Source organism: Camelus bactrianus, chromosome 7, assembly GCF_048773025.1.
Source record: "Camelus bactrianus isolate YW-2024 breed Bactrian camel chromosome 7, ASM4877302v1, whole genome shotgun sequence".
Lineage (NCBI taxonomy): Eukaryota > Metazoa > Chordata > Mammalia > Artiodactyla > Camelidae > Camelus > Camelus bactrianus.
The window spans coordinates 32,581,765-32,609,028 of record NC_133545.1 but is presented as its reverse complement, the minus strand read 5'-3'; the positions used below and the strand labels follow the sequence as shown (position 1 = coordinate 32,609,028).

Genomic DNA, 27,264 nt, shown 5'->3' with positions numbered 1-27,264 from the left:
TGAACAAACATAAGCTTTGAGGTCAGATAGACCAAATTAACAAGTTAGACCAGGCTGAGCCACTTGTCTAACTCTGCAACTTTAGACAATTGCCTAACATTTCAAAGATTCTTTCCTCACAGGTACAGTAGTGATAATACTGCTTTGTAGACTTGTTGAGAGGGTGAAAGCGAGGCAATGTTTGTGGGGTGCTTACTTAGCCTAACACTTGATATGCAGTAGTTTCTTGGTAAATGATGCTTGTTATCATTATCATGACTATTGACAGGATTTCATTTAGAATTGAGTGGCATTTTTCAAAAATGTGTCTTTCTTGTTGCTCCTGTTGCAATTTTCTAGGCCTTTGTCATGTCCAAAGGGGATACTCTGTCTCCAGTTTGTTCTTGTGTACAAGGCCAGAACTTTGGTTGGTGGATTCAGACAAGTACTCTCCATGGATGAGGTTACACTTGTAACTTGGAATGTGATAGAAGCAACAGTAAGTGTGCTTTTGTAGCGCTAGAGAAGCCAATACTTTAGCAACTGAACTGTTTCAGAGATTTTCTTCCCATTTAATGCTGTAATGTCCCTAATCCCTTCCTACTCTTAAACTGGTGATTCTCCTAGCTCATATTAACTGCCATCATTTATTTCATGGAAATTCCTCCTGCTTTATAATTAGACAGTTGAATCAAACATACTGAAGTGCTTACCCATCTTTTTAAAATTGAAGTTAGTTGGGGTTTTTTTGTGCTTTTGTTTGTTTTAGGGGGAGGTAGTTAGGTTTGCTTACTTATTTATTTAATGGAGGTACTGGGATTGAACCCAAGACCTCTTGCATGCTAAGCATGTGCTCTACCACTGAGCTATGCCCACCCTCCAGTTACCCATCTTTATGAATTCATATTTTAAAAAGACCAAGACAGTCTTGTGTTGAGATTTGTTTTGTTGTGGTTTCCACTGAAACCATGAATGGTAGGTTGTAGTGAACTGTGTATCTTTTATGTCATTTGCTGGCAATTCATAGGGGAGAAAATCCAAGATAAAATTTAACAGTTTTTAACTTGCTCAGTTGGCTTTAAGGTGTAGATATTGAAGATCTTGAATTGGGTGGTGATGGTGGAGGTAAAATGGTCAATGTGCGTGGAAGGCAGAGAACAGGCAAGACTAAGAAAAAGTAACATGGCTGTTACAGCGTATTTGCTAAAATAGTTAAGTCACTATGTGTTGTATCCCTTGTATGTATGTGACAAGATTATTTGCTTTATAGAAATTGTTTTTAAACCTATCATTAACCCTGCAAAATGAATTTTGTGAATTAAGAGACAAGTCCGGGAGAAATTTGCCCAAGATGTCACAATATTTGTGGTGGAAGCCTAGTTGGATGTAAAACCAGTGGAAAGTAGTTGGAATAATGGACCCTTTACACAAATTAAGAAACTGCTGAGCAACACTTGGGGAGTTGAAGAGATTAATTAGCTAAATATTCCTTTTAAGTATATAGAAAAGCTAATAATGGCTTACAAACTTAAATTCTTTTATTGGCAATGAGAGGGAGGTGGGGATTGAATGTCACAGAGACATAATGAGAAAGTAGGATCTGAGATTAAGACATAAGAAATTTAACTATGTAGGAGTAAGCAGAGGGAGAAAAAAAAGAAATTACTTAGTGTTAATCTAAGCTACATTTTATATAAAACAATTCAGGCTTTTCTATAATAGCCTCATGTAGGATGTTAATCTCTGTGATCACAAATGATACTCTTCTAGATACCTGAATCCTCATAGTAGCTCAAAGGTTATAGAAAGAATGCTGCCATCAGGATACGACTGTATGATTTACTTTGTTGTGACCACCTTCAGAAGGTAAGACATAGGGCAATAAAAAGATGTATGTATAGTCTCCTGACTCCTCTCTGTAAAGAGCTGCAAACAGGCTCAGATCCAGGATATACTGCCAGGCATTGTTTTGTCTTTTGAGCAATGCTCCCCACTACTTTTATGGTTTACTTGGGCATTCCTATCCAACATTATTAACAAATTTGTTTTACAGTCTTCTAATTATTGACAAGTTCAAGAAACAACTCCGCAGTCAATGCCTATGACCTAATTTTCAAAATTTTCCTATAACTTAAAAAACATGGGTACCATTCTTTAGTACTACTGATGGGCCCAATCTTAGAAATTGTTAAAATCTATGATGCAAAATAATTATCAATCTTTTTGATTATTAAAGCAGTGACATTAGTAAGAAGTGTTTTATATTATTTCAAAAACTGGAATAGCTTTCTATTAATTGAGCAAAGGTATTACGTTTAAAGATAAAACTCAGCTGAACACTGCTTACATAGATTCAAGTTACCACTCAATACTGCCATCTGTAAAAAAAAAAAATTCTTATTTGAAAAACATTCTGAAACACATTTGGGATGAAACATACATTCAAACCTGAGTTTAAGATAAATTAGAGGATTCTCAATTGTTAAGGTTTGAATATCTCTAAGGCAGAATAGGGTTTAGAAGACCCAATTCTTTTCTACTATAACATTTAGAGCACCTTAATTAAATTGTTAGCTATTGCAGCATGCTTGTTTATTGGGTATGGTGTGATACAGGCCACGACTAACAATCTTGGGGAGGTTTGTGTTCAGTGGATCATGGGTATGAATTTTTATTGTGAACCTATCACGGAGGTTAAGGCAATTTAGGTTTTTACGAAGAATTAAATCATTATAATACAAACATTCTTTGTAATAAACAATTTGTATTATGTTGTTTGGACTAATAATTCAGAGGAATTTGTTTTTCTCTTTTGCTATCTAATAATTTGCAACACCAAGAAGGAACCAAATCTTGAATCTATATTCTGCTTACCTAGTATGTGTACTCCTGAAAAGGAATACAGTTGCAGCATTGTGCTCAGAAAAATGTGGGAAAATAGAGCAAAAGCTCAGTTTCATGTTTTTCTGCCTTTCACAACCAGAATTTATTTTTAGTTTGCACTTTTCTAGAGAGATGAACATCTCTCTTATCTTCAGTGTGCTTGTGATTTGCTAAACATTTTTTGTTGTGTTTTAAAGCTTTTTTTTTTTTTTTTTTGTATCCTATTCCATTTTTGAGAAACAAACTAAGGGACTTAAGCAGCAAAGGTATCGGAACAGTAGGCAATCATTCCTATATACAGACATTAACTCTGTGTAGAATGCTTGCTGTCTTCATTAGGTCATAAGTTCCATGAAAACAGGGAACTGTGACCACACCAAGCCCTGCTGCTCCCCCAGGATATTGCACATGGTAGAAGTCAAACATCTGTTCAATAATTAAAGAACTCTTTCACATCATGAGGAAGCCATCTGCTGCCCTAAAATAACTGATAAACTTTGCTAAATTATCTCAGATGTAATTAACTTTCAAGGAAACTAGAGCATGATATGGTTGACATATAATGAACTAGAATTTATGTTGGCTGTTGTCCTGGTTCATTAGTAAACAGCATGACAATAAGAAGTCACCTGAGCTCTCTGGAGCTCAGTGAATGCATTTACTAAATTAAGGAATTTGACTAGATAAAACCAGCTAGAAAATTCTAAGTAATTTAAGTTTTAAATTGCTCCTTAATGCCGAAATCATTTAGTGAGATAGGTCAAAGACCATAAAACTTTCAGTTCACAAGCAACAGACAGTGAATATTAGAAAATTTAAAATTTTTAATAAATGTGCTTTGTTCACAAAATGTGAAAAAATACAACAAACACAAACATACATTTTCAGGTAAGCCACCTCCCACCACATGGCAACTATGATATAAACCACTTGATCGAGTCATAATCCTGAAGAATCCAAGCAAACGATCATTTGTTTCTGAAACATCAAATTATTCTGGAGAATACTATTGGTAAATGTGACAGGAGGCCCCTTAACTTCTTTATATCCAAATAAATCATTCTCAAGAGTACCCATACAGTATTAGAAGACTCTATTAACTTCCCTTGTCATTACATATATAATCTGGCACCAAGCCACATGACTGCTTATATTTTAACATTTATATGTTGAATTGGCTTTGGTGGAATACATATTAGTTGAAATCCTGTGCCAACTTAATCTGAGTAAGATGAATTTACAGTAACAAATGAGATTTATAAATCCAAACAAATTTACACTAAGTGGGAGTATAGGTTTTATAAAGAGATTTTTTTCTTTAAAGTACTATTTAAAATACATCATGCACACTTTGGAGCATAAGCAGAATCAACATCTGTAAACAATCAGAAGAATTTATAGCACCAACATTTTTAGCTGTAACACAAAGGCTAACTCTAAGGTCATATACTTACACCAGCCTCTCAAAAGCACTGTTTTCATTTACTTTCAAAGCACTTTTATTTGTTACATTGTTTTCTTTGCCCTTAGGATAGCATTTAGCCCAATCACAGAAAATGGACAGTATGGTAAAAGGAGGTGCACTACCAAAACATATTTCTGTGTCACCCTGAACACAAGGTTTTTTTCCTTCTTCTTTTGGGGGAATCTACAAGATGACCTGTAGTGCTTAATTAGAAAGAAAGTCCTAATTACTCTTATTAAGGAATCTTATGCTGTTGAAAGTAAACGAAGAACTTCAAGTTATTTCTGGCATATCTGAGCAACCAATATTTATTGCATTTACTTAACTGACTTTTTAGGTTAATTACAATCTTGTTACTTTCATTAATTCAGAATATGAAATTTAACTTGAAATATCGGGTAACACACACTGAACCATTTATATCTTAAAGGGTAAATTTTGTATTTCTAAATAAAGTTTGACATTCAAAGTTAACTACAGCAATTCACAATAAGCACAAAAACATCAGTTTTACCAGAGTAAAGAAGTGCAGTTTATGAATTTAGGATCAACTATTGAAAATGCAAGTTTCCGTTAAAAACACACACACATACAACATTAACCATGAAATCTGAAACTGTGATATTTCAGTGCAAAAACCTCAGTATGAGGTAATTTTAATGTAATAACCACTTGAAAAAAAATCCACACAGTGGCACTCTTAAAAATGATAGTTTACATGACAACTGCTGGCTGACAAGACAATGTGGACTAAATGTTCTTAGCTATTTAAACTAATCTTGTCTTGTTGGACATATTTCTCCTTAATCATTTGCTTCTGATTCAGAAACACAGAAAGGCATTTATCAATGTGGAAAGGGAAAATTCCCACAGCCAACTGATGGTTTATATATTCAAAGAAAATTTTCTGCCAGGATTTAGATAGAAATTAAAATACCAAAAGGTCAAAACCACTTTGAGATTAACAGCACAGGGTTAATTTAAAATTTTTCTATATAATTCCAGGCTTGTAGTGCAGCACCTCCTTAATGGAAAGGTGAGGACCCTATTAAGGTTGGTCTAGGTAGAACAAAAGCTTTCTTACAAGTGCAAACCCTTTCACAAAGGCGTTTCAGGTCAGTATCGAGTACTATATTGTTCCTTGCTTAAACAGAAAATTTTGTAAATGAAACCTAAATTTAAAAAAGTAAAAGTGAAATCTCACAGTTAAATATACTTAACACCAAGGCCCAAATCAACAACAACAAAAATATGAAAATTCTGTTTTGGCAATGGTGTTTACTGTACTGTGCTAATAAAATTAGAATACATATTTTGGGGGAAATAGCTCCCCAATGTCTGATGCTGCCAACTGAGCAAGAAAGAAAGAACGAGAATTATGATCAGTTCCAAAAAGTTTGGGGAATGTTGGATGTCAGACAAAACTGGGCCAAAATGGCTTTCTGTAACAGCTAACAATTTAGTTAGAAAGAGAATAAGATAAGTGCATCATAAAACTACTAAACCAATCTATCTCTGTGTCACATTTAACTTGTGAATCATCAAAGTGCAATCTACAGCTTTCTACATATCTTAGTTTCTCATTGTAATGGTTTAAAGTCAACATTGAAAAGATGAAAATAAGAAAAATACATAGCAAATTATGCTTCCTTTTTCACAATAGCACTAAAGAGAAAAAGGTACCTTTCTATGATATCTTAGTGCTAAATGCTAAAGTAACAGTGGTTTCTGCTATGACAGGAGTCACTCTGCATGAAACTTTATTTAAGCTTTCTATATAAGAATAAATTTTAAAATCCAGAAGTAGAAAAAAATAGCAAACTCTGTAAACCTTTGCATTTCTTCTATGCAAACCAGGTTTTAAGTACTGAGTTCATGTTAGTATTTCTGATTAGTGTAAGCAATTAAGTTTAGGAGTCTGGACTGAAAGGGCCTTTTGCTTTTATATTAACTTAAAAGTAATATGGGATCTTCTAGCTCATAGAAGGGAATAGAGCTGGCTTGACTTTCTCCAGAATCTGAGTCGTATGGAGCATCAGGGAGCTCTGTGAAACCATACGCTAGTTGTTCATCTTCTATATCTGATCGAACGTAGCAGGAAGGGTTAGAATATTCCTCATCTTCTATACTGTTGAAATCTTGAGGAATATATAACATCCCTGGGTAGTTCCTACTAACCAAGTCACTGGTGGTTTTTAGGGAGATTTTTCTAAATGCCATCAGATGCATATGTGAAAATTTTGAATACTTGAAACGTTTAAAGCCCAGGGACTCTATAGCAATCTTCCAGCTTTTCATCATCATAGCATGACGGTTCTGATGGGAGGAATCAGGTGTGATGATAAGCAATAGACCATTTAATACTAACAGTTCATGGGCTTTCTTGCAGCAAATCCATCGCTGGTAAGGTGATGGAAAATAAGAAAGAAGGAGAGAGAAAACAACCACATGGAAAAGTTCTCCAGGAAGAGAATCAATAGGGTTTTTCAGCTGCTTCAAAAAGGCATCTATAGCATCCTGTGCAAGCTGGAGTGGCTGCTGAAGCTGCAAGTTCAGGAAGTCACATTTATATACACTCTGCAGAAAGGCAAAAATAAGGCATATTAAGAATTTTAAGATTACCTCCACCTCACTACATAGATTTTGCACCAAACTATTTCACAGCATTTCTGTATAATTCATACTTTAATTATGTACCTTTCCCTTCTAACTTGCACGCTTATATTCGACCAAAACTTTTACTCACAGAAATCCAAACAGTAATTTCTAGTCATTAATTAAAAATATATATTTGTGTAACAATTAAAAATTAGAAATAATTTTAAGCACGTATTTAAAAAATAATAGTTTATTTGAAATTTAACTTGAGTAAGAGCTTATAGTGATAATCTATTTCTAAATTTAGTCATATTTACTTTCACTTAAACATTTACAGTTAAAAAAACAGGCTAATACAAAAATAATTAAACAAAAAATACTGTGAAATAAAGATGAATCAAAGTCAAAGAGGATAATGGAAGAGAATTATAAATTTAAAAGTGAAATACCAAAACTTTTTAAAGTCATGACAAACATCTTTTTAACCATTAACTTTAATAACCATATCAAAGGTAATTTTAATAATACATTTATTCTATTAAAAAGTTAATCCCTGGCTTGAAACAAACTACATATTAAATGTAATTAACTTAGTCAAATGACCATGGTATATACTGTAAGTAAAGGACTAAATAGCATTGTATAATTTGCTGAATATTAAACTCTATGGAAATAATCCAGAATAAGAAAGCAGTTTTAAAATTAGATAAAAATTAGTTACCCTTATCATATAACAATAGTTAATTATCAAGGATATTAGCTAATACCTTAGTCCCTCATTCTTGTTAGTGTATTGACAAAGCTGGTCATATAAGCATCTGGACTATCTATTAGGAAAAGTGATACATAAAGTTCTATGTATGGAACATGGAAAACCTTTGTTTTTCTTCTTCCTTTTGCTCCTTTTGGAGGGGAGGGCAGGGAATAGCTTTATTGAAGTAGAACTGACACACAAGCATATTGAAACTCCTGATAAGTTTTAACATTTATACACTCATAAAACCACTACTACAGTCAAATTAAGGAACAGATTCACCACTACCCCAAAAGTTTTCTTGTGTCCCTTATATAATCCCTTCCTTGTACCCTCCCTGTTCTCCCCTGCCACTAGGCAATCATTGATGTGATTTCAGTCACTACAGATCAGTATGATCAGTATGTATTTTCTAGAATTTTGCATAAATGGAATAATACAGAACAACATACTCTTATTTTGCCTGACTTCTTTCGAACAGTACAATTATTTTGAGATTCATCCATTTTTTGGGGGGCATTTTGTTAATTGCTGAGGTATCCTACTTTATCAAGGATATACCACAGTTATTCATATACCTGTTGATAGATATTGGTTGTTTCTGGTTTTTGGCTATTAGAATCAAAGCTGCCATGAGCATTCCTGTTTATCTTTGAATGCACATGCTTTCATTTGTTTTGGATAAATAAGCAAGGAAAGGGGTGGCTGGATCATATAGTATGTACATGTTCAACTTTTTAAAATTGAGGTATAGTTGGTTTGAAATGTTGTGTCAATTTCTGGTGTACAGCATAATGTTTCAGACATACATATACATACATATATTCCTTTTCATATTCTTTATTGTAGGTTACTACAAGATACTGAATATGCTCCATGTGCTATACAGTAGAAATTTGTTGTTTATCTATTTTATATATAGTAGTAACTTTTAAAGAAACCCCAAAACTATTTTCAAAAGCAGTTACATAGTTTTACATCCCCATCAGGAGTTTATGGGAGTTCCAGTTCCTCCAAATCTTCATCAGCACTCGGAATGGCTAGCCTTTTACATTTTAATCATGGTCATAGGTGTGTAGTAGTATATTGAGGTTTCAATTTGGATTTTCCTAATGAGTAGTGATGTTTACCTTCTTTACATGTACTTTTTTCCCATCTGGGTATCTTCTTTGGTGAAGTATCTGTTCAAATCTTTTGCCTATTTAAAAATAATTGGGTTGCTATAAATTTTAAAACATTTTCTCGTTGAGTTTTGAGAGTCCTTTATACTGGATACAAGTCCTTAATCAGATATATGACTTGAAAATACTTCTCTCAGTTTATGGCTTGCCTTTTCATTCTCGTAACAATGTCTTTTTCTTTTTTATTGAAGCTATAGTTAATTTACAATATTACATTAGTTTTGGGTGTACAGCATAGTGATTCAGTGTTTTTATAGATTATACTCCATTAAAAGTTATTAGAAAATAATGGCTATATTTTCCAGTGCTGTACAGTATATCTTTGGGTTTATCAATCTTACGTATCATAGTTTGTATCTCTTAATGCCATACTCCTATCTTGCCCTTCCTTGCTCCCCTCTCCCCACAGGTAACCGCTAGTGTGTTTTCTGTATCTATGAGTCTCTTTCTGTTTTGCTATATACATTCATTTGTTTTATCTTTTAGATTTCACATGTGATATCACAGTATTTGTCTTTGTCTGACTTAACTTCACTAAACATAATATTCTCTAGTTCCAACCACAGTGCTGTAAATGGCAGAAATTTCACTCTTTTTATGGCAGAGTAATAGTCCATTGTTTGAGTGTGCATGCATGCTCATGTACACACACACCTTCTTTGTCCGTTTATCTACTGATGGAAACTTCAGTTGTTTCCATATCTTGGCAACTGTAGATAATGCTGCTATGAACATTGGGGTGCATGTATTTTTTCAAATTAGACTTTTCATTTTGTTTGGATATATACCCAGGAGTGGAATTGCAGTATCATTTGGCAATTCTATTTTTAGTTTTTTGAGAAACCTCCACAATGTTTTCTACAGTGGCTGTACCAATTTACATTCTTACCAACAGTGTAAGAGGGAGCTCTTTTCTCCACATCCTCTCTAACATTTGTTATTTGTAGACTTTTTGATGATAGTCATTCTGACAGGTATAGAGTGATACCTCACTGTTTTGATTTGCATTTCTCTAATAATTAGTGATGTGATGTTGAGCATATTTTCATGTGTGTGTTAGCCATCTGTATGTCTTCTTTGGGGAAATGTCTTTTTAGGTCTTAAGCCAATTTTTTGACTGGATTTTTTTTATGTTGAGTTGTATGAATTATTTACATATATTCGATATTAACCCCTTGTCATTCCTATTATTAGCAAATATTTTCTCCTATTCTGTACTTTGTAAAGGTTTCTGTATTGTCAATGATTTCCTTTGCTGAACAGAAGTTTGATTTATAGTTTGATTAGGTCCCATTTGTTTATTACTGCTTTTATTTCTTTTGCCTTAGGAGACAGATCTGAAAAAAATATTGCTACAATTTATGTCACAGAGTGTTCTGCATGTTTTCTTCCAGTTTCATGGTTTCAGTTTTTACATTTAGGTCTTTAATCCATTTTGAGCCTATTTTTGTATACGGTGTGAGGAAATACTCTAATCTCATTGTTTTACATGTAGCTGTTCAGTTTTCCCAGCACAACTTACTGAACAGACTGTCTTTTTTCCGATGTATATTCTTGTCTCCACTGTCACAGATTAATTGACCATAGGTGTATGGGTTTATTTCTAGGCTCTGTGTTCTGTTCCATTGATCTATAGGTCTGTTTTTGTGCCAGAACCATGCTTTATTGAATACAGTATCTTTATAGTGTAGTTTGAAGTTAGGAAGGGTGATATCTCCAGCTCTGTTATTTTTTTCTCAAGATTGCTTTGGCAACTTGGGGCAATTCTTTTAATCCAAGAGCACAGGATATATTTCCATGTCTCTGCATCATCTTCGATTTCCTTCATCAATGTTTTATAATTTTCAGAATACAGGTCTTTCATCTCCTTAGATAACTATATTCCAAAGTATTTTATTCTTTTTGATATGATGTTAAGTAAGATTGTTTTTACTTGCTCTTTCTGATAATTCATTATTAATGTACAGAAAAGCAACATATTTCTGTATATTAATCTTATATCCTGCAACATTACTAAATTTATTTATTAGTCCTAATAGGTTTTTGGTGGAGACTTCAGTTTCCTATATAAAGTATCATGTCATCTGCAAGTAGTAAGTTTTACTTCTTCCCTTCCAGCTTGAATGCATTGTCTTTCTTTTTCTCGTCTGACTGCTGTGGCTAGGATTTATAATACTGTGATTAATAGAAGTGGTGACAGTGGCAATCTTGTCTTGTTACAGAATTTAGGGGAAAGGCTTTTAACTTTTCACTGTTGAATATGATGCTAGCTGTGGGTTTGTCATAAATGGCCTTTATTATGTTGAAATATGTTCCTGCTATACCAACTTTGAGAGTTTTTATCACAATGGGTGTTGAATTTTGTCAGATGCTTTTTCTCTGTCTATTGAGATGATCATGTGATTTTTATCCTTTTGTTAATGTAGTGTAACATGATGATTTGGGAATACTGACCCATCCTTGCAGCTCTGGAATAAATCCCACTTAATCACGGAGTATGACTTTTTTTTTACATATTACTGAATTCGGTTAGCTAATATTTTTTGAGGATTTTTGCATCTATAGTCATCAAAGATACTGGCCAATAATTTTCTTTCTCGTAGTGTCTTTATCTAGTTTTGGTATCAGCGTAATGGTGGCCTGTAGAATGAATTTGGGAGTGTTCCATCCTTTTCAATATATTGGACTGGTTATAGAAGGAAAAGTATTAACTCTTCTTTGTATGTTTTGAATGACCCACAGCTTCCCCTGTGAAGCTGTGGGTCCTGAACTTTTATTTGATGGGAGTTTTTTTAAATGACAAATTCAATTTACTACGTGATTGGTCTGTTCAAATTGTGTTTCTTCTTGGTTCAGTAATGGCAGGTTGCACGTTTCTAGAAATTTGTCTATTTCTTCTAGATTATCCAATTTGTTGGCATTTAACTGTTCATAGTAGTCTCATGATTTCTTTGGTATCCCTGTGGTATCAGCTGTTATTTCTCCTCTCATTTCTTATTTTGTTAATTTGGGTTCTTTCTCTTTTTTCCTTGGTGAGCTTGGCTAAAGGTTTATCAATTTTGTCTATCTTTTCAAAGAAAAAAAAACCAAAACACAACAACAACAACAACAAACAACCCAGCTCTTCATTTCATCTTTTCTAATCTTCTTTTGGCGGGGGGGGGGGCTCTATTTATTTCCTCCCTGATCTTTATTTTTTTCCTTCCTTCTGTTGACTTTGGGCTTTGTTCTTTCTTCCCTGATTCCTTTGGAGTGGTAGATTAGGTTGTTTGAGACTTTTCTTGTTTCCTGAGGAAGGCCTGCATTGCTATAAACTTTCCTCTTAGCTTTCGTTGCAGCCCATAGATTTTGGAAAGTTGTGGTTACGTTTACATTTGTCTTGAGGTATTTAATTTCCTCTTTGACTTCTTCATTGACCCAGTGGTTTTTAGTAGCGTGTTTAGTCTCCACATGTTTGTTCTTTTCTCATTTTTTCTTTCTGTAGTTAATTTCTAGTTTCACACCACTGTGATTGGAAAAGATGCTCAATAGCATTTATATCCTGTTAAATTTGCTGAGACTTGTTTTGTGGCCTAGCATGTAATATCCTGGAGAACTTTCCACATGTACTTGAAAAGAATGTGTATTGTGCTGTTTTGGGATGGAATGTCCTATAGATAGCTATTAAGTCCAACTGGTCCATTCTGTCATTTAAGACCACTGTTGCCTTACTGATTTTCTATCTGGATGATCTAATCATTGATGTCAGTGGGGTGTTAAAGTCCCCTATTATTATTACATTCTTGTCAACTTCCCCCTGTGTGTCTGTTAGTAGTTGCCTTATATACTTAAATATAGTAGTTGCTTTATATACTTAAATGCTCTTGTAATAAGGGTATATATGCCAGCAAGTGTAAATCCTCTTCTTGTACTGATCCCTTTATCATTATATAGTGCCCTTTGTTTTTTGTTACAGACTTTGTTAAAATCTATTTTTTTTGGTATGAGTATCTATCCCGGCTTTCTTGTTATTTGCATAAAATACCTTTTTCCATCTCCTCACTTTCATTCTGTGTGTGTCTTTAGCTCTGAAATGAGTCTTTTCTTTATCCAGTCATCCTGTGTCTGTCTGTGTCTTTTGACTGGAGCATTTAAAGTGATTATTGGTAAGTATGTACTTACTGCCATTTTATTACCTATTTTCTAGTTGTTTTTGTAGTTGTGTTCTTTTCTTCTTTTGGTTTCTTCCCTTATGGTTTGATAAACTTTCTCTAGTAGTATGCTTGTGTTCCTTTTTTGTGTATTTATTGTAAGTTTATTTGTGATTAACATGAGGTTCATATGTGTTGATCTATAACTCTATCTGTTCATTTTAAACTGGTAGTTATTTAACTTCAAACACATTCTAAAAGGTCTACCTTTTTTATACTCCCCTCCCCTGCATTTTGCGTTTTTGATGTCATATTTTTTACATTGTCATGTGTCTCCCTTAACTGTTTATGGTAGTTATAGTTGCTTTCACAATTTTGTCTTTTAATCTTTGTGCTGGCTTATTTAAGTGGTTGATTCTCTGTCCTTACTATATACTTGCCTTTCCTAGTGGAATTTTCCCTTTCCTGTAGAGTCCTACTTTTTTTCCACTCAGAGAAGACCACTTAACATTTCTTTGATGAACTCTATTTTTTGCTTGTCTGGGAAGTTGTTAATCTCTCCTCCTATTCTAAGTGATAGTCTTGCTGGGTATCCTAGCTTGCAGGTTTTCTTCAATTCTGATTGGGTCTCTCTTATATTTTCTAGTTCCTTGTTAAACCTGTCACTGTGTTCATCTATTGTTTTCCCTAATTCAGCTAACATTTTTATTGACAATGCTTTGAATTTTTCCTCTTTTAAGTTGTTTCATTTTTTCCAGGAGTTTTCTCTTGCTCTTTCAACTGAGAGCACTTCTTCTGCCTTTCTATTTTGCATGAATTTCTCTGCCTCTGTGAATTTAGGTGAAACAGTTACCTATTGTGGTCTTGAAATGCTGTTCTTATGTGGGAGTATCCCTACACAGAACACGTGTGCCCCATGCCTTTGGTGGGAAAGCCGATTTGACATGGATGGAAGTCATGTCTTTCCTCTGGGTGTGAGGGAAGCTATCACTTTGGCAGGGATTGGGGCTGGAGATGGAAGGGCTAAAGCTGAAGTTGGGTGTGATGTGAGACTTCCCCTCTGCTCAGTAGTCATCACTACCCTATTAGGGGTAGAATCTGATCCCAAGTTGCTGAAGCAGAAGCCCAAAGAATAGGCCTGTGCTGGTCTGTTCCTGTTAAGTGTGTGCTTTCCCTTCTCCCAGCTCTGGAACCTTTGCTTCAGAGTAGGGGATTGCTGAAGCAAGGGGGTATGCTGTGTTGGCTCCACACTGAGGTTCAAACTGTCTCTGATGTGCGGCCTGTGCAGGCACCCACAATAGTTTTCCTTACTCTGTTCAGATGCAGCCTTGGGTGCACATCTCTTTTGTTCCTTACAGCTGATTACTGCTCCTATCCTCTACCACCCCTGGCCTGTTGTGGGGCTGCACTGCAGGGCAGGTAGGGCCTGCATGGACTCCAGGTGATTATCAGAGCATGAGCTGTGGTAGAGTGGTTGCTAGAGTTCCGGGCTGCTACTGAGGTGCTGCTTGAGTAAGTGTGAACAATAGCTGCTGCCACCCCATCAAAGCTCTGCCCTTGGACCAGGTCACCACTGTGTCCCATGGTTGAGTTTTCTCCCTTGTCATGGCAGCCCCAGATTCTATGCCATGATATGACACTGAGTATGAGGGGCTAAAGAATTTTCTCAGCTTGGGCTGGGGCATGCACCGAGGCAGTAACACGAAACCTGGCAGCCACTCAAGCAGTCTTGTAACTGCCCACTCTGTCCTGCCTTGAGGACAAGCCAGTGCATTGTGTGCCTCGGAAGTGGAGTCCGGGATTCCCATAGCCATCCTGTTAGTCCAAGCAGTCCTCCACCCAGCCAAGGGGACTCATCTTCCCTGTGTAGGAACCCAGGACTAGGACACTCAATCTGTGGTTCTTGCTGTGCACTCCCCTGGGCAGGTCTGCACCCATGTAGTCTCCCTTTTCCTCTGAATCCTCTCCCAGGGGCACAGGTCCTGATCTGATCACTCTTCTTCCCTTCTTACCTAATTACATGTGGATCTTTCATACAGCCTTGGTTGTACAAGAGTGTTAGTTTCCAGTTAGTTTTCAGTGAGAATTGTTACACATACAGATGTGTTTTTGATGTCTTTGGCGGAGAGATTAGTTCCATGTCCTCCTACTCCGCCATCATGATTGACAGCCCCCCACCCCCAGTGTCTTTGAACACTGTAAATTTTAAATTTTGATAAAAGCCAATTTATTAACTTGTTCTTTCATGGACTGATTTTGGTCATGGACTGTGTATCTAAGAAATCTCCAAATCCAACATCACAAAAATTTTCTTTGCTGTTTTCTTCTAGAATTTTTAGTTTTAGGTTTTTCACTTAGGTCTACCTATGACCAATTTTGAGTTTATTTTTTGTATATAGTGTGAAGTATAGACTGAAGTATTCCCTTCTCCATATGGAATTCCAGTTGCTTCAATCACCATTTGTTGAAAAGACTACGCTTTCTATCTTGTTTGAAAATTGGTAGTCCATAAGTTTAGCCCTATTTGTGGACCCTGTTACATTTCATTGATAATCTTGAGACTAATACCACACTGTTGTGATTACTGTAACTTTAAAATGAAATTTGAAATTAAGTAGTTACTATCCAACAATGTCCTTTTAAAAAGCTGCTTTAGTTATTCTAGGTCCTTTAGATTTCCAAACAAATTCCTAAAATATGTTCTTCAATTTTTACAAAAAACCTGCTAGAATTTTTATCAAAATTGCATTAAATCTATATAGATCAATTTTGGGAAAATGGGCATGTTAAAGATAGTTTTTCCACCAACAAACATGGCATAGCTCTACTTATTTAGGTCTTCTTTAATTTCTCTTAGTAATTTATAGTTTTCAATATACAGGTTTGCCATATCTTTCATTGGCTTATGTCCATATATTACATATTTCATATTTCTGATGCTAAATAAAGTGGTACTATTTCAAATTTCTAACTGATTGTGACTAATATATGTAAATTTATTTTTGTGTATTAATCTTATCTTGCAATATTGTTAAACACACTTATTAGTTCTAGTAGCTTCTCTGTAGACTCCAAAGAATAATCTAACAGATGATCAATGTCATCTGTGAACAAAGACAGTTTTACATCTTTATTTCCAATATGAATGCCTGTTATTGCTTTTTCTTGCTTTAGTGCACTGGCTAAAACTTCTAGAGAATGCTGAATAGAAATGATGAGAGAAAATACCCTTATCTTGTTCTCTAAGTTTTTACCAGGAATCCATTTTTCTTTTACCATTAAGTATGATGTTATCTGTAGATGTCTTTTTTAGTGTATTACTAGGTGAAAAGATGGAGTGTTTTTAAACATTAAATCAATCTTGCATTTCTGGAATAAACCAAACTTATCATGATGCATTATCCTTTTTGAAATATTGTTGGATTCAAAACACTAAAATTTTGTACAGAGTATCTGTGTCTATGTTCATGATGGATACAGTCTATATGTTTTTTTTTGTTGTTGTTCTATAATTCTCTGTCTGGTTTTGGTATCAGGGTAATGGCCTTGTAGAATGATTTGGGGAGTGAAGGTATCTGAGTCTGGAATTTTTTTTGTCGGAAAGTTTTTAACTTCTCAGTTCAAATTTCCTTAATACATTTCAGGCTATTCAGGTTATCTATTTCTTCATGAGTGACCTTTGGTAGTATGTGTCTTCCAAGGAATCTGTCCATGTCATTTAAGTTGTGGAATTCACTGCATAAATTTTCACAGTACATATTATCCTTTTAATGTTGGTAAAATATGTATGATGTCACTTCTTTCTCTTTATTTCCAAATCGGCATGGCTAGTGATTTATCCATTTTATTGAACTTCTGAAAGAAGTAGCTTTTGCTTTCACTAGCCTTCCCTACTGTTTTTCTGAACATTTTCCACTTTATTGATTTCTACTGTAATCTTTGTTATTTCCTTTTCTGTACTCTGGATTTAGTGTGCTTTTTTCCCATTATTTGGAAAGTTGATGTCATTGCTTTTGAGACCTTTGTTATTTTCTAATAAAGGTGCTTAGTATTATATTTCCCCTAAGTATTACTTTACTCACTTTAGTGGCATCCTATGCATATCTTATGTTTTCGATATTTTTTTAAAGTATAGTTGATTGACAATGTTGTGCTAGTTTCTGGTGTACAGCATAGTGATCCAGTTTTATGTACATATATATATCCTTTTTCATTATGTTATTATAAGCTATTGAATATAGTTTCCTGTGTGTTTTTGATATCTTATATTTTTATTTATCTTCATTCCAAAATATGGTTTAATTTTCCTGGTGAGTTCTTTGATGTTCTAATTACTTCATCAATTATTGAGAGTTGGGTAATGAAATCTTCAACTACAATTTTATAAATGTCTCTTTGTCTCTTGCTATTTTATCAGTTTTTGGTTTATGTATTTTGAAGCTCTATTAAAATTAGGTACATAATGTTTAGAAGTGTTTTGTACTCTTGATGAATTGACTTTTTATCATTTTGAAATGACCATCTTTACTGGTGGTAGTAATTTTCCCTCTGAGATCCAGTTTGTCTGTAATGTAACTATCACATATAACCTTAACTTCCTATTTGTGTTTATAATTGAAATGCATTTCTTATAGGCAACATATATTTGGGTCTTGCTTTTTTAAATCTAATCTGATAATCTTTGCCTTTTAATTAGGGTATTTAGGCCATATCTACTTAATGCGATTGTTGGTAAACTTAGGTTTAAATCTATAATCTTGTTATTTATTTTTTATTTGTCCCATCTGTTCACTGTTTCCTTTCTTCTCTTTTCTGCCATCTTTTGGATTAAAGGAATTTCTTTATGATTCTAGTTCATCGTTTCTGTTGGCTTACTAACTATATTTTACTGGTTGCTTTATAATTTGTAGTCTGCATCTTTAACCTATCACAGTCTACTTTCAAATAATATTTTACAACTTCATATGTAGTATAAAGCCTAATGCTAGTCCTTTTCTTCCCTCTTACCCTTTGTGCTATTGTCATACATTTTATTATTTTACAGATTAGAAACCCCATTCTGTATTTGGTCCCTGAAAAACATGGGTTTGAACTGCACAAGTCCAATTATACCTGGATTTTTTCCAACAAATATATAGTCAGCCCTCCATATTTGTGGACAAAGAATCTAGGGATATGAAGAGCCAACTGTAAGGACCTGAGCATCTGTAGATTTTGATATCTGGGCTGTGGGTGGTATCCTGGAACCATTCCCCTGGGATGCTAAGGGACAGCTGTACTACTAGTTAGCTTTTACCAAATTTGGAAAAATTTTGGCCATTATTTATTTGATTTTCTTCTCCCCCCTCTTGGGGGGACTCCAATTATGCTTATATTTGGCCACTTGAAATCGTCTTCACTGCTCACTGATGATCTTCTATTAAAAAAATCTGTTTAATTTTAGGTAGTTTCTATTGCCATGTCCTCAGTTTAACTTTTTGTCTGCAGTATCTAATGTACTGTTAATACCATCTAGTGTGTTTCTTATCATACATCATAGTATCTACCTTGAGAAGTTAGATATGGATATTTTTAAGTATCTTCCATGTCTCTACTTCACTTTTTGTACATATGGAATACAGTCATAATGTCCCTGTCTTAATGCCCTTGTTTCCTAATTTTAGCATCTGTGTCAGTTCAGGGTTGGTCTCTGCTGGTTGATTTATCTCCTCAGTGTTGGTCCTATTTTCTTGCTTCTTCACTTGCTGATTACTTCTTTATTGGATGCCAGACACGGTGAATTCTACTTTGCTGGGTTCTGGATGGCTTTGTGTTGCTATAAATATTCTTGACCATTGTTTTGGGATCTATAGTTAAGTTATCTGGAGACAGTTTGATCTTTTTGTTCTTGCTATCAAGATTTTATTAGGTGGGCCTAGTGCAATGTTCAGTCTAAGGCTTATTACTCTCCACTACTGACAGAAAGCTCTTCTGTGTTCTTTACCCAATGCATTGTGATTCTTGAGGTTTCCAGTGTGGCTGGTGGGAACAGGTACCACTTCCAGCCAGTGTGAGTGCTGGGCATTATAACCCCTCGTCCTTTCAGCTAGTACTTCCTGAAGTCTCATGTAGTTTTCTCACACACATGTACTGATCAGTAGTCTGCTGAGTACTCAAGGACAACTCTTCGGAGACGCTGGAGTTTTCTCTCTGCAGCACTCAAATCTTTGGTATTTCAACCTGTCTTGGTCTTCCAGGACTCTCAGCTCTGTCTCCACAACTTGGTATCAGCTGGATTTTGCTTGGGATCCCCAATTTGCGCCGTATCTTGGAAACTCTGTGAAGGCTATATGCTAGTGCAACTGTATGGCTCATCTCATTTTTTTTTCTATCTCTTGGTAATCACTGTATCATGACCTAATGTCTAGTGTCTTACATATTAATTTGAATATTTTGTCTACTTTTCGGTTCCTGCAGGCAAGCGGAAAAAGGATCCATGTGGTCGCTGTTACTCCATCTTGGCTGCAAGTGTAAGTTTCTTCCTCTTTGTTTTAAAATTAGTTACAGGGTTCTAGAACTGTAAAAGTCTGATTCTACTACTGAACTTACGTATTGTAGTTCTTTTGCCTTCCCTAATGACTTTACAGTTAAAAATTTATAGCTCTATCTATAAACAAACTTAATATTTTAAGGATAATATTTAAGCCTGAGTTTTAGATTAAAGGGTCATCATGTCTTAACAGTCCCTGAGGGACATCTCTAATGTGTGTCTTGAGGAAGGAAGGGGAGAGAATCCATGCACAAAGCCACCTGCACTTTAAAATCACAGCTCCTGATGGCAGAAGAATTGTCTGTAGTGGTAAGCTAAGAACAGCTGTTACTATAAAGTATTTGTGCATCTTTAAGAAGCAGAGATAATAGTAACAGTTTTAGTGTTTTCTGTTCATTATAGTCATATGTATTCAATGTAGATAATTATGCTCATCAAAATCAAAGAAAAAATTAATATGAAAGTTGAGTTTTCATGCAGGAACTTTTCAATAAGAACAGCAAACATTTCTTTAGCACTCACTATGTAACAGTTACTGTGCTAGGTTCCTTAAATACTTTACCTCAAGTAAACATTACAATAATCCTATAAGGTATGGTCCATTACTAATCTCATTACACAGATGAGAAAACTGAGGCTCAGAGAGTCAAATCTAGGTTAAAAGTAAGATTCCATTTTTGTATTCAAGAAGTACTTAATGAATACTCGTTATGCCAGTGCTAGGTGCTGGGAATACAGCAGTGGGGGGAAAAACACCCCTAACTAAAAGTTTACACTCCAACACACATTCTCTTTATAACAATAAAAACATAATTTATATAAAAAGCGCCTGGTGCTATATCAAAAGTAAAATGGCAGACATTATGAATTTGTCACTGAGGAAAACAAAATCTAATTTTAAAAGCACAGGAAACATTCTATGAAAAGTTACTTAGTTTTACCTAGTAAGTACAAAGAGCTGGGATTTTGGCTATCTCCAAAGCCCTTGCTCTTTCCACTATTCCATAATGGCTCTACATAACAGTACATTTCAGAAAGAGATGCATTAAAAAAAATATAGCAAGTAAAAAGCCCAAATACTACAGCTATCTGGGAATCTTTACAAACTGCTAAAGTTTCTTGATGGCAATGATAGATGATAAACAGAAAACAAAACAAAAAAATGAATACAGGGAACAAAACAAATAGATTATTGGTCAAAATAACAGTTAACTAAATGCCCAATTTTCCACAAAATATACATTTAGTTTTGAATAAAAATAATCTATTATCAAGACATTAACTTATCTACAATACAGGAACAGACTCACAGACATAGTAAACAAACTTATGGTTACTGGGGGGGGGGAAGGGGGTGGAAAAGGACAAATTGGAAGTTTGAGTTTTGCAAGTATCAACTAATGTATATAGAATAGATAAAAAGCAGATTTCTTCTGTATAGTACAGGGAACTATATTCAATACCTTATAGTAACTTTTATAATGAAAAAGAATATGAAAAGAATATGAAACAAGTATGTATTTGTATGACTGAAACATTGTGCTGTACACCAGAACCTGATGCATTGTAACTGACTATACCTCAACTAAAAAAAAAAAAGGGGGGGAAAGAATCCCTTATCAACTTGTATACAGGAAATATATTTGCTTTTTCAGGAACATAAAGACATTGCTTTCCTTTGTAAACATACATGTAAAATATTTAAGTCTCAACAAAACAAACAGAACTATGCATACCTCTACAGCAGGTACAATGTCTATGCCAACAGTTAGAAATTCTTCAAACTTCAGAAATGGGTTAAAGCAGCTGCCAACATCAAGTAATCTGATCTTTCCTGAGGTTTGTAGCAACCTAAAAATAGATTATTTTCAGTATGAATTTTTCTTATACTTTATTTCATCTTATAAGAGACAAACATTTGAGAATAAGAAAGATTGTATAGATTATTGGCTCTCTCTTTGGTCTCAGGATCCCTTTACACATTTAGAAATTAGAGCCTTAAAGAGCTCTTTTGTTTATGTGGGTTCTATCAATCAATAATACCATATTTGAAATTAGAAAGTAATGGTTAATAAATATTTTAAAATTCATTTATAAAACAATAAAACTGTACTATATGTTAATGTAAATTATACTTCTTAAATGAAAAATCTAGATTAGAAAGATAGTAAAAGTGAGTTACTTCTTTGCATTTTTTTGAGTCTCTTTAATGTCTGGCTTAATAGAAGACTGATAGATGTTCATATCTGCTTTGCATTTAAGCTGTTGCAACATCACATGCCATGGCGTCTCTAGAAAACTTAACACTACATTCATGAAAGAATGAGAGTAGAAAAGACAAATGACATTTTAGTACTGTTAAAATAATTTGTCTCCCACAGAGACCCTAGGAGGGTCTCAAATCCCCACACCACACTTTGAAAACTGTCTTTGTAGATCAAAGAATCCATTCAGAAATTAATTCTTAGTAGTCAATATAATTATGTCTTTAGACTTAACTTTCATTTGTCTCAATGATTTAAAAGAACCAAACAGAAAAGCAATACTAGAACAGTGGTTTTTAAGTTAGGGGACTTTTCTCATGTACAATGGTAGTAGATAAAAAAAAAAAGTAAACAAAACCAGACATGATCACTAAAGTTAGTTAGTCAAATGCAACCAATATGGATCCATGTAGTAGCATATAGGAATGAAGGAAAACAGGATTTTTGTTGGTCTGAAGCATACAGTCCTAATGTTCAGACAGCAAATCAATAATAAAAGAAAACAACTTCATTGATATTAAGATAATTTTCTTTAAAAAATTGAGTAAATATTGGAAAAATAAAGACAAGAAATATAGGGAAATAACTGGGTAAAAACAGAATCTTGGTTCTTTATAGGGCAGAGAAAATCTGCCAAGCTTCTATCCCTTGTACACTGGCCAACATACTGCCTTAGGGTTCATTAGAGAGGTGTTAAACTACAGACTGGAGGTTAAGCTCCTGGAAAAGGCACTGTAAGTCAAAGTAATATAATTTAAAGTTAATTCATTTTTTTCAGAAAAGGAAAGCAATAAATAGGGGTTAAATTTTTAACCAAGAGCTTGATGTCCTAACATTTTGTAGAAACGACCACAATCACTACTTAATTATTAAAAAAAAAACCAACTGTATACAAGATCTGTCTGAAACAGTACATGGCACTGTATAGTAACATAAAAACAGTATGAACCAATTAAAAGATTTTTGTCAATAAAAATTTTGGGAACTCCTCCAAAGAAAGGGCTATGAGGATATTAGGAAATAGCAATTTCACCAAAGAGGGGACTCATTTTCTTTATCTATTAAACAATTCAGTAATTCTGACTATGACTTCCAGATGAGTGTCAGTTCTTGGAAGGAATAGCTAGAAACTCTCCCAGCAAAAAGGGCTGCTCCTAGGGCTCAAAAGGTAACTTTCTGGACTGCAGCCAATTCAGGTAGCAGATTGTTATGTTTTGGTGATATGTATAAAAAATAATCATCTGTAAAGGTGAATTAAGTTGTGACACTTGAAATATCACAACACACCAGTTCCAAGGAAGAATAGGGCCACAAAATTCTCTGCCAGAGGTTTCAAGCTGCTAAAAAGAGCAGAAGAACCCATAGGTATGGGCCACAGAAATGTATAGCATATATCTGACATTTGCTGCTGAATTAATACTAATTTGAATATCTAAACCATAACCAGTTAGAATAAATGAGAATGTATAACAATACGTAATACTAAATACATTACTAGATTGCCATTCTAACCTTTACTTGGGGCTATTAAGAACAAGAGTTCTGGAATCAGAGACTAAAATCAAAACCTGACTCTGTCCTTTACCTGTGTGGTATGGGGTTAACAATGGTATCCACACTTAAGAGCTGTTTTCAGGATTAAATGAGATAATGCATTTATAATGTTTGACCTGGTACATGGTAAATACTCAAAAAGTGGTAGATATTATTGTTAACTATTAATATCATGTTATATATGAAATATTGTGTGGTTTTTCCACTAATCATCTTTCTGAACATAGAATTTGTCTCACACTAAATTCTGTACTGGTAGATCCTAAAACACTGAGTAGCAAAAACTTTCTGATAGTCTTTTAACAAGTGCTTCTTATAAATTCAATTTTCTACCTGTATGTATTCCAAACCATTCAACACTATGATATAATCACCAATAATGTAATATCATGGATTAATTTAATAACATTAGTATCATGGATTAATTTAATAAAATTAACTCTCAGTAATACACTTACCTGTTTCAAACTCTTTGGTTTAGCTCTGTAATTTTTTATTTGCATCAGATATGTATTTACAGTTTAAAAACTAATCACAAAGTAAACATCCAAGTAATTACCACCCAGCTCAAGAAATAACACATTGTCTGCACCTTAGAAACAAGATCCTCCCTGCTGACATCTCCTCTATCCTTTCCTGTAATGGTAGCCACTATCCTGATTTTACTGATAATCATTCTCTTGATTTCCTTTTAGTCTCAGTACCTATGACTGAATGCCTTCTGGATAATATAGTTTAGTTACAATATTGCCTTGTTCGACTTTGGCTGGGAAGGTGTGTGTCACGCAAGTCAGATTTTTTGCCACTCTGCTCATGTCCATGAATGACTGAAAATGCCGTAAGTACTGATCTTGGAGTTAAGTTTTAGTAAGTAGGTGAATTTGCAGATACGGAATTTGTGAATGAGGATGGATTGTATATATATAATTTAGGAATTTTCCATCTATGTTCATAAGTGAGACAAGACTATAATTTTCTTTTCTTGTACTGTCCATAGAGGGTTTTAATATCAGGGTTATGCCAGACTCCTAAAATGAATGTGGGGGAGTTCATTTCATTTTATTCTTAAAGAGTATGTGTAAGAATAGAATTCATTTTTCCTTGAATACTTACTAGAACTTGCTGGTAAAGCCATTTAGGCCAGGAGTTTTGTTTTTGAGAAGATTTTTAACCACTATTTCTTTAATAATTTACAGGTTATTCTGTCAAATTTATGAGCATAAAGTTATTATACTTCTGTTATCTTTTACATGTCTTTAGTGTATATATAGTTACATTAATCTTTTTAATCAGTGAAATTGGTTATTTCTGACTTTTTGTGATCTGCCTCAGATTTTAAGTTTTAATTCAGCCTTTATAAAATTTCAACTTTTATCTCTGTTGATTTTTTTCTATCTTCCTGCTTTTTACTATTTCCTTTTAAGCTTTATTATTGGAAGGGGGGCTTATTTGCTGACTTATCTTTAATCTTCTTCAAGATTCTTAGTTCATTAGTTTTCAGCTTCTCTTTATAATTTTTAAGCTATGGATTTTCTGTTAAGTGATGCTTTAGCTATATCCACAAGTTTTAATAAAACGCATTTTTGTAACTTTCTTTGTAAAAAAAAAATTTCTTCACAAAGAACTACTATTTAGTTGAAGATATTTCCTAATTTTTATTATAATTTCTTCAGCTGATGGATTTTTTTTTTGGAAGGTTATTTACTAACTTCTAAACCTTTGAATATTTCCTAATTGCCATTTGGAACAAATTTCTAGCTTGTCTATATAATTCAACCCTTTGAATCTTACTGACATTCTCTTAATAAATTTTTATGAATAATTAATATTTTTTAAATTTATAAATTTTTACTGAACATTTTTATACATGTTATATATATGACTGAAATAAACAGTACTATTACTTTGTAGTTTTGGGGTACACTACTCTATATGGCCATTAATTTGTTAATTATGTTGTTCAAGTACTCTATATTCTTACTTTGCTTGCTGTCTGTTACTCAGGTGTATTAAAAGTCTTTCAACATTTCTTTTTGAGGAGAAAAAGAAAGATCTCTATAAATTGATTTGAAGCGATAGTATTTTGTTTTTTCATTTTTGAAATAAACTCATGAAGGATAAACCAGAATTATAAAAATCTCAGAGGATCTGGAAATGAGGTGGATATCTTAAGGAAGGGATGGGATGTCTGAGTAAATATTTCTGTGTACTTTCCACTTTTGAAAGTTGTTAATGCTTTACATATTCAAAAAACAAAATTAAATCACAGGGATGGGAAAAAAACACAAAACACTAAGAAAAGAAACTAGTGAAACTAGCTATATATCAAACAAACAACATAGAAGAAAAAAATTCAGTAACTCTGAACCCAGTATTCTGACTATAGTAATTTCAATGGGCGATATTAAGGACAAAAAACTGCAAAGAAATTCTTAATTTCACTTAGTATGTTACTGCTATAGTACTGTGCAGCCATTTTGAAATTGTTTTGCTTGTAATGAAGGGCTGAGCAAATGGAGAAATAAATGAAAGCTGCTGGAAGATAAAAATTCAGAATGACGGAAAGGAGGAATAGAACCCTTTAGTGGTGGATTAGAATTAGAGGTTTCATATGAAAGGATGTAGATGCAATGACACCCCAGTAACAGTGAGGCTACCTAATGCCAGAATTTGGTCCCTTGCTAAAAGGAACCTGCACTTCCTAGAGGAAGGCTTATTCCAGGGTTGAAGCAGATAAAGTACAAGGTGGGCTGGGATTACCTTGCTGTCCAAGAAATTAAGGTAATCCTCAAAAACTAATAGGAACATATCGAAAGGTCAAAGGAGCTAGTTTATAGGAGTTTTCACTTGCCTAATTTTGGATGATTTCAGCATCATCATAATAAAAGGAATAAATTATAACACACTGAACTTTTAAAAAAAATCTATCAGTCTATAGAATTTTAAAAAAGGGGAAAAGGGAAAGTTCTTTACAGAAGAATACCAACCAATAAACGTTTAAGAAGCTAGAAGTAGAATAATCACCATTTTCCAACTACTATAGTGAAAAAAACAAACAAAACTTGATTTAGGCACTACATTAATGGATGTAAAGCCACTGGTGAAAACTGTCAGGAAGAGAAAAATTTCTGTTTTCATGTATAATCCAGCAAATAGATGAGATTAAAGGTACCTTTTTATAATGAAGAAATCTGATGGATACCAACTTAGTCAAATGATCAGTTAACAATCAATGATAATGGGACAAACTGACATGTGCCCTATTAGTGATATACTGAGAACACAATAACATCTATGCCTATCAAGACTGTCTAACATGGATCTAAATCATGGGGTATTTTCTAGATTAATGAAGCCTAAGAGATAGTCAACTAAATACGATATATAATATTTGATTGGATGTTGTTGGGTCGAACAACCAACCCAGTTATAAAGAACATTATTATGACAATCTGGAAAAGGAGAATGTGAACTATATATTATGTAACTGTATCAATGCTAAATTTCCTGAGTGATGACAATTGTATTGTGGATATATAGGCACATGACCTCAATCTTTGGTCATACACACTAAAGGATTTAAGGTTGAAGTAGCTCAAATGGTTCAGAAAAGAAACAACAAAAAAATGTGTCTATGTATATACATGGAGTTATGGAGCAAATGAAGCAAAATATTAACTGTTAATGAATCTTAAGTGATGAACATAAATAAGGGTACTGGTTGTACCTATTAGAATTTGCCTTAGGTTTTGAAACTTATTAAACTATAATACTGGGGGAAAAAACCCAGATCTCCCCCAAGCAACTGTAGGTTTGTCTGTCAATTTTTGCTTTACACATATTGAAGGTATACTATTAGGCACATACAAATTAAATACTGTTTGTTATATTCTTTGTTAAATCACAACTTTTATTATTATTATAAAT

At 33.9% G+C, this 27,264-nt stretch overlaps 1 protein-coding gene across 1 annotated transcript in view; it reads right to left on the bottom strand.

Annotated features, from left to right (window-relative positions):
- Positions 1–3,666: 3,666 nt before the first annotated feature.
- Positions 3,667–27,264, bottom strand: part of SAMTOR (S-adenosylmethionine sensor upstream of mTORC1) — an 82,212-nt gene continuing 58,614 nt past the window's right edge. Inside the window, exons 4-5 of the mRNA XM_010947643.3 lie at positions 21,256–21,370; positions 3,667–6,904 (exon numbers count right to left, since the gene is read on the bottom strand). Of these exons, the coding sequence (XP_010945945.1) occupies positions 6,275–6,904; positions 21,256–21,370 (745 nt within the window). The 3' untranslated portion in view covers positions 3,667–6,274. The remainder of the gene's footprint in view (positions 6,905–21,255; positions 21,371–27,264) is intronic.